We start from the raw sequence: 15,043 nt of genomic DNA on the forward strand, positions 1-15,043 counted from the left end.
TTAGTGAACCAGATGAGTTTTTTTTACAACAATCAATGGTTTAATGGTTACTGTTACTGAGACTAGCTTTCAATTCCAGATTTTATTAATTGAATTTAAATTCAGCCATCTGCCATGGTGTAATTTGAACCTGTGTTCCCAGAGCTGTGTCCTCTGGATTACTAGTCCAGTGATATTACCACCACTTTACCTACTCCCCTGTGTCTGATCTTCAGTTTCTACAAAAATGCTCTTCCAAAGCAACTTTGCCTTGCAGCCCTTCTCACTGTTACTGAAGGCAATCGCCAAATTCTTTTACTCCCTTTACTGCATCACCTCTCTCCCATGTAGCACTCTTGAGATGTACTTTTACAAGAATGGATTGTGTAAGTTGTTTTAATGAACGTGTCATAATATTCTAAATAAAAACAAACTTGTGTTTGTAAATTTTTATAGTTCAGACAAGAAAAATGATGTCCATCTATCATACTCGACAACTGAGGTGGACAATACTGCATACTCAAGCCTTTCAGAAATTTCTGATGACGATCAGGAAAAAGGTGGAGAAAATCTCATGTCCTGTGGAAGGGATCGAATTCAGGGAATGTGGGATGGATTTTCTGTGCAGGAGTATATTTCAGATGAAGAATCCCGGAAGCCAGGAAGCTCAAATTTAACAAAAATGAAAGCAATAAAGAAGGAGGAAAAGCAGTGGTCACCAAAGATCACAATACCACAACCTTTCCAAATGACCCTCAGAGAGGCTGAGAAAAAGAAGCACAAGATCAAATCAAGGTGTGAAATTGAAATAGAGAACGATATGCTAAGAAAACAATTAGAAGAAGAAGCAGAATGCCAGAGAAAGTTCCGTGCTAATCCTGTACCAGCCCATACCTATATTCCGCTGTTGGAAGAAATAATAGAACGGAATGAAGAAAGAAGGAGGTTTGTAAAGATGAGAAACAAAGAAATTCTACTGGCGATGCAAAAACCATTTAGCTTTCTTGAAAGAGAGGAGAAGAAAAAAGAAATCAGAAAAATGCAAATAAAGGACCTGGATGTTCCAGTAAAGGAACCAAAGAAATTTAAAGCAAAACCAGTTCCCAGATATCTTTATGATCAAACGATTAGTGACAGGATTAAAGAGGAAGAACTCTACAGAGTAATTAGGATGAAAGTGAGAGCTCAAGAGATATTACATAGTGCATCCCTTCCAAAAAGTATGCTTCATAATACCTTCTTAGAAAAGAAGAAAGCAACATGTTGGGACCCACATAAAGAATTGAAATTCAAACCCCAAATTAATGCAAAAGTACCAGATTTTGAGATGTTGCACAGAAAGTCTCAGGGACGGCTCATGAGAAAGAAGAACTTGCAATTGACAACCGTGTGTGAACCCTTTCAACTGCTCACACCTCATATTCCTTCAAAAAAAGAAAAGATTTTGGATGATATAATGGCAGACGAAAACCGGTTGAAAGAGACCCGTTGGCCTTATATATCCTGCAGAAACCAGTGGAAATCACGTGATAGCATAACTTCATCTCAATCAGGATCTTTGGACTTGGAAATTATAAAGATCACAGAGTCTGCAAAGAAGAGGAAAGAAGCTATTAGGTAAGAACAATTTTCATCTTTAAAGTGATTCATTAAGTCACATGACAGTGATCTATATTGCACTATTTTCTGAAAGCAGCATTTTAATGAAAGCTTAAATCTCATTGTAGAGCTGCCTTGTCCAATAATCTTTAAAAATTAAATCTTATCAATTTATTTACTTTTTGGTTCAGAATTTTATGCATTAAGGCAGATAAATAATTTAATTAGCATTAAAAGTTAATTTGATCTGGGGAAGAAAAGTCAAACATAGAAAGCATTCTGATATTTTTGTGAGGAAATATCGGTACAATGTGAACTTTATGCTGTGTTAGCACACATCTATCCACAAATAGTACACTGGTATCCTCGTTTGAAAGTAATAATGCAAAAAGTACATAGGACATTAAGAGTAAGAGGATAACTAGGGAAAGAGTAGGGCCCATTAAGGACCATCGTGGTAATTTGTGTGTGGAGTCGGAAGACGTTGGTAGGGTTCTAAATGAATACTTTGTGTCAGTGTTCACAAGCGAGAGGGACGACGTGGGTATGGAAATCAGGCAGAAGGACTGTGATATAATTAAAGAAATTAGTGTAGAAAGGGAGGAGGTTCTAAGTGGTCTGACAGGCTTAAAAGTAGATAAATCTTCAGGCCCAGATGAAATGTATCCCAGGCTGTTGAGTGAGGCAAAGGAGAAGGTAGCAGGGGCGCTGGCAATAATTTTCATTACCTCTCTAGCCACAGGAGAGGTGCCACAGGACTGGAGAACAGCCAATGTTGTACCGTTATTCAAGAAGGGAGGAAGGGATAAACCAGGGAACTACAAGCCAGTCAGTCTAACCTCAGTGGTGGGGAAACTAGTTGAAGCAATTCTAATGGTCAGAATTAATCTACACTTGGAGAAGCAGGGATTAATCAAGGACAGTCAGCACGGTTTTGTCAAGGGGAGGTCATGTCTGCTCAATTTGATTGAATTTTTCGAAGAGGTGACCAGGTGTGTAGATGAGGGCAATACATTTGATGTAGTCTACTTGGACTTCAGCAAGGCTTTTGTTAAGGTCCCACATGAGAGACTGATAATGAAGGTAAGAGCCCATGGGATCCAAGGCAATTTGGCAAATTGGATCCAGAATTGGCTGAGCGGCAGGAAGCAGAGGGTATGTTCGAGGGGTATTTTTGTGACTGGATGCCTGTGTCCAGTGGGGTTCCACAGGGATCGGTATTGGGTCCCTGGCTGTTTGTGGTATGTATAAACGATTTAGACTTGAATGTAGGAGGGTTGATCAGTGAGTTCGCGGATAACACGAAAATTGGTGGGGTGGTAAATAGTGAGGAGGATAGCCTTAGATTACAGGAGGATTTTGACAGGCTGGTCAGATGGACTGATCAGTGGCAAATGGAATTTAATCCGATAAGTGTGAAGTGTTGCACTTGGGCAGGACAAACAATGCACAGGAATTCACGATGAATGGTAGGACCCTGGAAAGTACCGAGGATCAGAGAGACCTTGGTGTGCGTGTCCACCGGTCCCTTAAGGTAGCGGGACAGGTAGATAAGGTGGTTACGAAGGTATATGGGATACTTGCCTTTATTAGCCGAGGCATAGAATATAAGAGCAGGGAGGTTATGCTGGAACTGTATAAAACGCTGGTTAGGCCACAACTAGAGTATTGCGTGCAGTTCTGGAATCTGCATTATAGGAAGGATGTGATTGCACTAGAGAGAGTGCAAAGGAGATTTACCAAGATGTTGCTTGGGCTGGAGAGTTTTATTTATGAGGAGAGATTGGATAGACTGGGGCTATTTCCCCTGCAGCAGAGGAGATTGAGGGGGGGACATGATTGAGGTGTATAAAATTATGAGGGGCATAGATAGGGTAGACAGGAAGGAACTTTTCACCTTGGTGGAGGGATCAATAACCAGGGGGCATAGATTTTAGGTAAGAGGCAAGAGGTTTAGAGGGGATGTGAGGAAGAATTTTTTCACCCAGAGGGTGGTGGGAATCTGGAACTTACTGCCTGAAAGGGTGGTAGAGGCAGAAACCCTCATAACATTTAAGAAATATTTGGATGTGCACTTGCGATGCCATGGCACACAAGGCTATGGGCCTGGTGCTGGAAAATAGGATTAGAATAGTTAGGTACTTGTTTGACCGGTGCAGACTCGATGGGCCGAAGGGCCTTTTTCTGTGCTGTAGACCTCTATGACTCTATGACATGATCCAAATGTAAAATTTGAGTAAAACATAGAAACATAGAAACTGGGAGCAGGAGTAGGCCTTCGGCCCTTCGAGCCTGCTCCGCCATTCATTATGATCATGGCTGATCATCCAATTCAATAGCCTGCTTCTGCTTTCTCCCCAATAGAAATCGTGCCCAAATGTTCCACAGCATTAATTCGTTCAGAATACTTATTATTTTAGATTTTCTCTCTCCTCCCACCTCCTTGGAATTAAAATTATGAACTTTCATGTGTAAAATGCAACATTAAATATTTAGGATTACATTAAAGTTCATGGGATGTTTGAGATAGCAAAAAATCCAAAGCCTGCCATTGGATTCCTTGATAACTTTATTCAGATATAATATATGGTTTAAAAAAAAAGTCTCTTAGCCTACTGCAGTGTATATTATAGATTACTGCTTCACTTTACAGTTTTCCATGTGAGCTAATGATCAGAATAGTATAACAGTGGAATCAGTTTTTTTATTCGTTCACAAAAGCTGGGCCAGCATTTACTGCCCATCCCTAATTGCCCTTGAGAATGGTGGTGGTGAACTGCCTTTTTGAAACGCTGAAGTCTGTGGTGTAGGTACACCTACAATGCTGTTTAGAGGGGCGTTCCAGGATTTTGATTCAGCGACAGTGAAGGAATGGCAATATAGTTCAAAGTCAGACTGGTATGGCTTGGAGAGGAAGTTGCAGCTGGCGAGTCCCTTACATCTGTTGCTCTTGTCCTTCTTGGTGGTAGAGATTGCGGGTGGAAGGTGCTGTTGAAGGAGCCTTGGTGAGTTGCTACAGTGCATCTTGTAAATGGTACACACTGCTGCCACTGTGCATCGGTAGTGGAGAGGGTGAATGTTTAAGGTGGTGGATGGGGTGTCAATCAAGCAGGGCTGCTTTGTCCTGGATGGTGTTGAGCTTCTTGAGTGTTGTTGGAGCTGCATTCATCCAGGCAAGTGGAGATTATTCCAGCTCACTCCTGAACTGTGACTTTTAGATGGTTGACAGGCTTTGAGGAATCCGGAGGTGAGTTACTCGCCACAGAATTCATAGTCTCTGACCTGCTGTTGTAGCCACAGTACTAATATGGCTGGTCCAGTTCACTATCTGGTCAATGGTAGCCCTCAGGATGTTGATAGTGGGGGATTCAGCAAAGGTAATGCCCTTGAATATTAAGGGAAGATGGTTAGATCCTGTCTTGTTGGGATGGTCATTGCCTGGCACTTGTGTGGCGTGAATGTTGCTTGCCTCTTATCAGCCCAAGCCTGAATGTTTTTCAGGCCTTGCTACACATGGACTGTGTCAGTGTCTGAGGGTGGTACTGAATATTATGCAATCATCAGCGAATATAATGCAAACATCCCCACTTCTGACCTTAAGATGGAGGGAAGGGCATTGATGAAGCAGATGAAGATGTTTGGGCCTAGGACACTACCCTGAGGAACTCCTGCAGCAATTTCCTGAGACACATGATTGACCTCCAACAACCATAGCTATCTTCCTTTGTGCTAGGTATGACTCTAACCAGCAGAGAGTTTTCCTCGATTCCCATTGACTCCAGTTTGACTAGGGCTTCTTGGTGCCACACTCGGTCAATGCTGCCTTGATGTCAAGGGCAGTCACTCTCACCTCATTTCTGGAGTTCAGCTCTTTTGTCCATGCCTGGACCAAGGTTGTAATGTGGTCAGCAACTAAGTGGCGCTAGGGGAACCTAGCTCAAGTTGGGACTAGTAATCATAATATGAGTACATTTATGATTAATCTGGTAGTTGGTGCCAGTCAGCACTAAAGCTAAAATAACAGGCTAAATTTTTCTGGCGCAGGGGGTCTAACAGCATTGTTCCTAAGTTAGACTAATCCTTGCACCTTTAGGTTCATAAAGTTATTGCGTAGAAAATTGTTGAAAATGGAAGCTGATAAGATGCAACAAATGAAAATGTGCAGCTGGGATTTGAGGGAACAGGACAAACAAACATGTGTCGCTAAACTATTCAGTGGTTGTGAAATTTGTGCAAGGCCTGAGAAGGAATGAAAAATAGGTTGGGTGAATTCAATGTCAAATCAGGCGCATAAAGAGAATGAAAGATTGAATTAGGAGAGAGCAAGAGAAAAGGAACAGAAAAATGTTAAATTTACATTTTTAAAAAATCAACAACAATTAAAACCAAAGGGAACAATTTTAAAAGTTAATTTTCGATGCCAGTGAGATTGTTTGGCACTAATTAACGCTTATGACATCATTAAACAAATATTTAGACCAGAATGGACAGGGCTTAACTTTCTTTAATAAAGTAGAAAATACTGCAAATACTCGGGAGGTTTGGCACCGTCTGTGCAGAGAAAAACAGTTAACTTTTCAGATCAATGAACTTTCATCAGAAGCTTTCTGTGAAGAGGTTGGATTGTTTCAACTGTGCAAAAGCAGCTACTTCACCCCATTCAAGGCATTTCAATGATGAAACAGACAATGAGATGCTGTTTTCACAAAGCATCTACGATAGCAGCTTTTGGATATTTGAGTTTGATTGCAGTTGCTGTACCATTTGTGCATTTGTACCATTTGTACCAACAGTGAGTGCCATTGGCCTCAAACATATGAATTAGGAACTGGAGTAGGCCATTCGGCCCCTCGAGCCTGCTCCATCGTTCAATAAGATCGCTGCTGATCTGATTGTGTCCTCAAGCCACTATCCCACCTATCCCTGAACTCCAATACCCTTTGGGGAGGACTTTCCTCTTGTCGGGCAGGTGGGCCCAGGAAAGGCTGCGCAATGGTCCGCCGCCCGCGATTGGGACCCGACCACGATTTCACGCTGGCTGGCCAATTAACGTGAAGCGCGCGCTGATAACCTCAGCACTGCCAGGTTGGGGTCGGGAGGAGCGTGAGCGCTGAAGTGTGCGCATGTGCGGGGGTGCACTTAGTGAAAGCTCCCTGAAGGCACAGAGCTGCCTCAGGGAGCTGAAGATTTTTACCATGAAAAATAAAGATATGAAAAATAAGGAAAACATGTCCCCCCACATGTGACTCTGTCACATAAATAGGGGCATGTGAAAAATTAGTTTAAAAATTTATTTTTTTTTAGTCTTTGTTGGAAACCTCATCCCGCCCATGGATGAAATTTCGCAAAAAATGCAAAGGCTGCCTGGCCTATTCGCCTGCCCGCCAACTGTGAGGTTGGACAGGCAGGGAAAAATTCAATTTAATTAATTGATTGATGGACTTAATAGCCCTCTTAATTGTCGGTGGGCGCGCTGCTGCCTCTCGGGCGTGCCTGCTGACTGAAATATCGTGCAAGTGCGCAATGACGCCGGGATGCTCGCCTGATGTTGCGCGCTATTTCACGCTTATGCATGTTGGGTGTGTGCACACACGCTGAGCTGAAAATCCTGCCCTTTGATTCCCTCCTTAGTCAAGAATCTATCAACCTCTGCCTTAAAAATATTCATAGAAACATAGAAACTAGGAGCAGGAGTAGGCCAGTCGGCCCTTCGAGCCTGCTCCGCCATTCATTATGATCATGGCTGATCATCCAACTCAATAGCTTGCTCCCGCTTTCTCCCCATACCCTTTGATCCCTTTCGCCCCAAGAGCTATATCTAACTCCTTCTTGAAAGCATACAATGTTTTGGTCTCAACTTCTTTCTGTGGTAACGAATTCCACAGGCTCACCACTCACTGGGTGAAGAAATTTCTCCTCATCTCAGTCCTAAATAGTCTACCCCATCTCTTCAGACTGTGACCCCTGGTTCTGGACTCCCCCACCATCGGGAACATCGTTCCTGCATCTACCCTGTCTAGTCCTGTTAGAATTTTATAGGTTTCTATGAGATCCCCCCCTCATTCTTCTGAACTCCAGCGAATATAATCCTAATTGACTCAATCTCTCCTTGTATGTCAAGTCCCGCCACCCCAGGAATCAGTCTGGTAAACCTTCGCTGCACTCTCTATACCAAGAACATCCTTCCTCAGATAAGGAGTCCAAAACTGCACACAATATTCCAGGTGTGGTCTCACCAAGGCCCTGTACAATTGCAGCAAGACATCTCTGTTCCTGTACTTGAATCCTCTGGCTATGAAGGCCAACATACCATTTGCCTTCTTTATCGCCTGCTGCACCTGCATGCTTACCTTCAGCGACTGGTGTACAAGGACACCCAGGTCTCGTTGCATGTTCCCCTCTCTCAATTTATAGCCATTCAGATAATCTGCCTTCCTGTTTTTGCTACCAAAATGGATAACCTCACATTTATCCACATTATACTGCATCTGCCATGCATCTGCCCACTCACTCAGCTTGTCCAAATCACAGTGACCCTGCCTCTACCAATCTCTGGGGAAGAGTTCCACAGACTCACGATAACCTGAGAAAAAGATTTCTCCTCATCTCCATCTTAAGCGAGAGACCCCTTATTTTAAATCACATCCCTTAGTTTTGCTGTTTCACACAAGGGGAATCATCCTTTCAGTATCCCTCTGGGTCTTGTGTATTTCAATAAGATCGCCTGTCATCCTCCTAAACTCCAATGGATACAGGCCCAATCTGTCCAACCTTTCCTCATAAAATAACCCCCTCATCCCATGAATCAGTTGTGTGAACTTTCACTGAACTGCTTCTAATGCAATTATATTCTTTCTTAAATAAGGAGACCAAAACTGCACACACTACTTCAGATGTGGTCTCACCAATACCCTGTGCAACTGTCGTAAAACATCCCTACTTTTATATTCCATTCCCCATGCAATAAACGACAACTTGCTGTACTTGAGTACTAACTTTTTGTGATTCATGTACCAGGACACTAAGACCCCTCTGTACCTCAAGAATTCTGCAATCTTTCTCCATTTAGATAATATGTTGCTTTACTATTCTTCCTGCCAAAGTAGACAAGTTCACATTTTCCCACATCATACTGCATCTGCCAATTTTTTGTCCACTCAGTTAACCTATCTATATCCCTTTGCAGACTCCTTGGGCAGAATTTTACAGCCCAGTTGCGGAGGGGCAGGGCCGCAAAATTCCGCCAGCGTAAAATTCCACCCTTATATCCTCTTCACAACTTACTTTCCTATCTATCTATTTGCCAGCAACATATGCATTCAATCCTTTCTTCCAAATCATTGATATAGATTGTACATAGTTGAGGCTCCAGTACTGATCCTTATGACACTCCATTCATTATATCTTGCCAACACAAAAATGACCCATTTATGCATAATGTCTGTTTCCTGTTAGCTAACCAATCTATCCATGCTAATATATTATCCTCTAGACCATGAGCTCTACCTTTGACATGGCATCTTATCAAATTACTTCTGCAAATCTAAGTACACCACATCTACATGTTCCCCTTTATCCACATTCTGCTTACTTAGTCAAACACGATTTCTCTTTCACAAAACCAAGTTGACTCTGCCTTATTGCATTGAAATTTTCTAAATGCCCAGCTATAACTTACTTGATAATAGATTCCAGCGTTTCCCCTGTAACAGATGTTAATGTAACTGGCCTATAGTTTCCTGCTTTCTGTTTCCTTCCTTTCTTGAATAGAGGAGTCACATTCACTATTTTCTAATCTGATGGGACTTTTCCAGAATCTAGGGGGAGAATTTTCTCCCCGTCGGGCGGGCCAGTTGGGAGCAGGCTCGGGGCCGATCGCCACCCACAATTGGCTGCGTGCTGCCATTTTATGTAGGCGGGCCAATTAAGGCTTGCCCAGCGTGACGCGTGGCTGGAAGTGCTCAGCACTACCTGTACAGGCGGAGGGAGGAGGGAAAGTCGGGGCCTGTGCTCTTTCGCGCATGTGTGCAAAAGAAAGCAGAAATCTCCCTGAGGCACGGAGCTGCCTCAGGGAGATTAAATTCAGTTATAAAGATGGGAAAAATAAAAAAATAAAATTATTCAGACATGACCCCTCATGACATTGTCACATGAGTTGGGACATGTTTATGAATTTTCATAAAACTTTTTATTGAATTAATAAACCCTTCATGAAACCTCATCCCACCTGTGGATGAGGTTCCATGAAAAATACAAAGGCCGCCTGGGCTCTTCGCCTGCCCGCCAACCTTAAGGCTGGACAGGCAACCTTGAAAAGTACTTTAATTAGTTCATTAATGGCCCTAACAGGCCTTTGACAGTTTGGTGGGCGTGCAGCCAACTCCGGTGCGTCACCGCGCCCGGACGTCATCGCACATCATTTTACGCGTGGGCCCCACACACTGAACAGAAAATTCTGGCCAATGTTTCAGCCTTCCCTTTTATGCTCATGTGCTGGCTACACCATCATTGAGGATGGGGATGTTCACAGAGCCTTTCTTCCCATTATTTAATTGTCCAACACCAATCACGACTTAGGTATGTGTCATGAAGCTATTAATGTATATAATATTATTGGAAAAGGTTTTTCTTTTAAAGTAGAGGTTTAGTCTGTGGGTGTGTCTTAATCTAAGCTTGATCTGTTCTGAATATCTTCCATTTAGCACAGTGGTAGTGCCACACAACATAATCAGTGTGAAGGTGGGAAAATGGGACTTTGCCTCTGCAAGGACTGTGCAGTGGCCACTTTACCAATGCTGTCATAGATAGATGCATCTACATCAGGTAGGTTGATGAGGATGAGCTCAAGTAAGTTTTTCCTTCTTGTTGGTTCTCTCACCACCTTCCACAGGCCCAATCTGGCAGCTAAGCTATATCCTTGAGGACTTGGCCAGTAGAGGCACCATTGAGCCACATTTGGTGATGGACATTGAAGTCCCCCATCCAGAGTACATTCTGTGCCCTTGCTACCCTTGGTGCTTCTTCCAATTGGTGTTCAACATGGAGGAGTACTGATTCATCATCTAAGGGATGACAATAGGTGGTAATCAGCATAACATTTTCTTGCCATGTTTGACCTGACACCAAGAAATTTCATAGGCTCTGGAATCAATGTTGAGGACTCCCAGGTCCGCTCCCTCCTGACTATGTACTACAGTGTTGCGAGCTCAGGTGGGTCTGACCTGCTGCTGGAACAAAACATACCAAGGGATGCGATAGAGGAGTCTGGGACGTTGGTTGAAAGGTATGATTCTGTGAATTTAACTATGTCAGGCTGTTGCTTGACTAGTCTGCAGGACACCTCTTCCCTACTTTGGCACAAGTCCCCAGATGTTTGTGAGGTCGACTTTGCAAGGTTGACTGGACTGGGTGTCATGATCAATGCATACCCAGATTAATGCTGGGTGGTCCAGACGGTTTTATTGGATGTTTTTTTTGTGGTTTGATACAACTGAGTGGCTTGCTAGACCATTTCAGAGGACAGTTAGGGGTTAATCACAATGCTGTGGGTCTGGAGTCCCAGATAGAACAGATGGGGTAAGGACCACAAATTTCCTTAAAGGACAATAGTGAACCAGATTGTTTTTACAATGCGGTAGTTTCAACCATTTGTTCTCACACTGCCTATTAAAAGAGCACAAATTCCTGTCTGATAATTAGATCATGCAGTAGGTAAAATAAAAACAATATGGTAACAAGAGTAAATGTACAGTATTCATAATCAAAATTTAATTTAGAACACATACTATATGTTGTGAAATGAATGGGAGTAACTCACTAAGCAAAAATTACAAACCTTTTATCCTTTTCTCCTTCTGAGACATTATTTCTATTATTAATTAAAGCCACACTAAGAAGAAGAATAAATACTGCCTAATAGTAACGATATATAGCACCTGTAGAGTTTCTTACTGTGAAATTCTGCAGTCAATGTCCTAACTCTCAGCATGTTACACTCACCCGCCATCCGTGCTGTAAACCTGCATTGGCTTCCTCCAATTCACCAACATCTTGATTTTAAAATTCTCGTCCTCATGTTAAATTTCCCGCCTGGGCTCTTTGCCTGCTCGCCAACGTTAAGGTTGGACGGGCAGCCCTGACAAGTACTTTAATTAGTTCAGTAATGACCTCAACAGGCCTTTGACAGAAGATTGGAATGACGCGCGGTGATGTCAGGACGGACGCCCGACGTCACCGCGCATCATTTCATGTGTAGGTATGCAGGGCCCGCCCCCGCACGCCGAACAGAAGATTCAGCCCTAGGGAATTTTGGAAAATTAAAACCTATACAGCTACAACCTTAGAAGCCACTTCTTTTAAGACCCTCAGATGAAATCCATTAGGACCTGTGGCCTTGTCAGCTTTTAGTTCTAACTCACTGTTATTCTGACAGAAAAATCTGAGCCAAACTATTTTAAAAAGATAAACTTCAGAAGAATGAGAAATGCATTGAAATCCTGCTGAAAATATTTCAATTAAGAAAAGCAGAATTAGTTCTAAAATTGTTTATTGAAATCTCAAGATAAATATGTTATATTTTAAAAGGTGAATGGCTCAAGATTCCAATGCTTTTGCACCAGTAGGTGATGATGTGATGGTGATGTGAACTGTTGCTGGGTCAAAATCCTGGAACTCCCTAACAGTACTGTGGATGCACCTACACCACATGGACTGCAGCGGTCAAGAAGACAGCTCACCACCACCTTCTGGAGGGCAATTAGGGATGGGCAATAAATGCTGGCCTAGCCAATGATGCCCACATGCCATTAATGAATAAAAAAAAGCATTTGCAATAGAGGTCATTTTGTTAAACAAAATCAAAACTATAAATGCCCTTATTAACTAACACCCAAGAATTTATAATATCCTCCACACAGTGCAAAGTAATTTAAAATCCAGAATAGTTATGTGGGATCACAAATTGAGCTGGAGAAGAAAGTAGGAATAGAGAAACTTGGTTAATCTGAAATGGCAGTCTTGGCAGCATTTGGTCGAAGTCTGAAGTGGACTTCCAGAGAAAATAGGTCTTCAGTGAGAGTTTTCTCAATGTCCTGGAGTTCTTTAGCTTGGGAAACCAAGGTCAAGTTGTCAACATATGCGAGGAGCTGTGACTTTGTGGAAAGGAGGCCATTGGTATATGTTTTGAAGAGGGTGGGTGCAAGGACTGCTCCCTGTGGGAGCCCTTTTCAGCCTTCCACCTGAACTTGAAGGTCAGGGAAGAACTTCGTGTCCAGTTCTGTGGCAACCACTCACCCACGACCCAACGCCTAAATACCTTGGTATCACTATTGACCTACTGGCAACACCTCCGGAACAACAGAGCCAAGGTCAAGAATGAATCTCATACTGAAAATGGTGGAAAACACCTGGGGCTGCAGAGCCAACACACTACACACTGCTTCACTCGCCCTTGCTTACCCAGCAGCAGAGTACTGCTGCTGAACCTGGCTCAGGAGCCGCCACACAAACACGATAGATACCCCCCTCCAGGAAATCTTGAGGATTATTTCTGGAACGTTAAGACCAACGTAGCTCCAGTCGCTTACTGTGCTAGCACACATTGAACCTCCTGATGTCCCCAGGGAAAACATCCTCCTCAGAGAACACCACAGGCAGACAGCTAGCAAAGCTCCTTCACTGACACAGGACATCAAAAATCCCATGCAGCTGTCTGAAATCCCACAGCCCCAACACATTCCATACTCTATAAACTGACAGCCCCACCTCTCAATGGCACACTTTCTGGTTGATTACAAACATCACCAACCACAACCTGATAACTGACCTGAGTGATGGAAGTCCCAGGTTTAAATCTTTATGGAAAATCTGGACAACCTCAATCACTTGAAGATGAGCCAGGGAAGATATGGCCACTTGCTTCTCAAATGGAACATGAGGAACAGATCTAATTGTGACTGTGGCCATTCAAGTCAGACCATTGCCCACATACTGGGCCAGATCTTTCGATGCCAAAAGTGGTGAATGTTCAGGTGTCCACCACTGTTGTACTTTAGGACCCCTCAAAGGTCCTGACATGAGAACAAATGCTGAAATGCCTGTGGCAACTACTCACCCACAACCCAACACCAAAATACCTTGGTATCACTATTGATCATGCATTGACCTACTGACAACACCTCCAGAACACCAGAGCCAAGGTCCAGAATGAATCTCATATTGAAAATGGTGGAAAACACCTTCCAATGGGCTGATTTGCACTCCCTGGTCCCTCCACAAATGTGTCTCATATTGATCTCAGTGTCAGAGATTTGGGCTAGATACGTGCTACTTACCCAGGAATTGTTACGCTGTTTAATCTCTGGCGTGACTCAGTGATTAACAGCACAAGCCCACACCCCCAATGAGCCGACTGCTCACCCCCAACCCCCTGCCCAGCCAGACTACCCATCCCTTACACTCAGGTACCCAACTACCTCCCGCCCAACTACGATTTCTCTTTCACAAAACCAGTTTGGCTCTGCCTGATTGCATTGATTTCCCTACTCATTCGTTCACCCAACCACCTGCTCTCACCCAACTACCTGCTCTGGCACACTTGCTCGCATGCCCACCCTATCGTCCAGCCCCCCTGAGAATAGCTGAAAACCTTTGAGATCTTTAAACACCTGAATACAGCAGCTGATGTTGTGAAAAGGGGGAAGTCCCAGCTGGAAGAATGCAAAAAGTTTGGGGTGCAGCAATCTTCGCAGTCATCGTCGATTGTCCCAGCATTGCTGCTGACCTGGGCCATCAAACTCCTGCCCTGAGAGATCCATTCATCACAACCATTCACACTGCATCAACTGAAACAGTTGATTGGCTTGTTAACCTAGACATAAAACTATCACTACTTTCCTACTATCACTACTTACAAAATAATAAGCTCAGCTGAGAAATGGAAAACTGCACAAGAAAAGCACCAAAGTCATCTGTTCTCAGAGTGACCAACTGTCCTGTATTTTAAGGGATTATCCCTTATTTTGACTGTTTGTGCCATGGGACACTCTTTGGCCTGTATTTCTAGGACAGGCTGCAGGAAACTAAACCTGGATTCTAGAGCAAGTTTGAGTGATTTGAATGGGACTTCAAGTGACCGAGTAGGCCAGCAGAGAGAAGATAATGTCTCTCAACAAGATGACTTGTAAGTTTTAATTTAATTTAGCACCTCCTCCCTCATTATGCAATCAAGACCTCCCCTCCCCACTTCCTCTCATCTTGAAAGGCCCCTGCCCCACTTTCATGCTTAGCAAACTCTCAAGGCCACCTACACCACCATGCCCGCACCCTGGTTGCAAGGTCAAGGTGTCCCTTATTTTATTTCATAAGAGTTGGTCACCTTGTCTGTTCTATAGAAGGAGATCCTTGGAATGCTTGGAAAGCAGCTGGAAACAAGTAATATACACTACAGCCCTCTTCCTGATGACTG

The 15,043-nt window shown here is 43.3% G+C and overlaps 1 protein-coding gene across 3 annotated transcripts in view; it reads left to right on the forward strand.

Moving 5' to 3' along the window:
• The window catches only part of fam161a (FAM161 centrosomal protein A), a 48,995-nt gene that overhangs the window by 9,069 nt on the left and 24,883 nt on the right, over positions 1 to 15,043 (forward strand). For all 3 annotated transcript variants that reach the window (XM_078556884.1, XM_078556886.1, XM_078556885.1), the window contains exon 3: positions 436 to 1,596. In XM_078556884.1, the coding sequence (XP_078413010.1) occupies positions 436 to 1,596 (1,161 nt within the window). The remainder of the gene's footprint in view (positions 1 to 435; positions 1,597 to 15,043) is intronic.

Source organism: Cetorhinus maximus, chromosome 14 (assembly GCF_964194155.1).
Source record: "Cetorhinus maximus chromosome 14, sCetMax3.hap1.1, whole genome shotgun sequence".
Classification (NCBI taxonomy): Eukaryota; Metazoa; Chordata; class Chondrichthyes; order Lamniformes; family Cetorhinidae; genus Cetorhinus; species Cetorhinus maximus.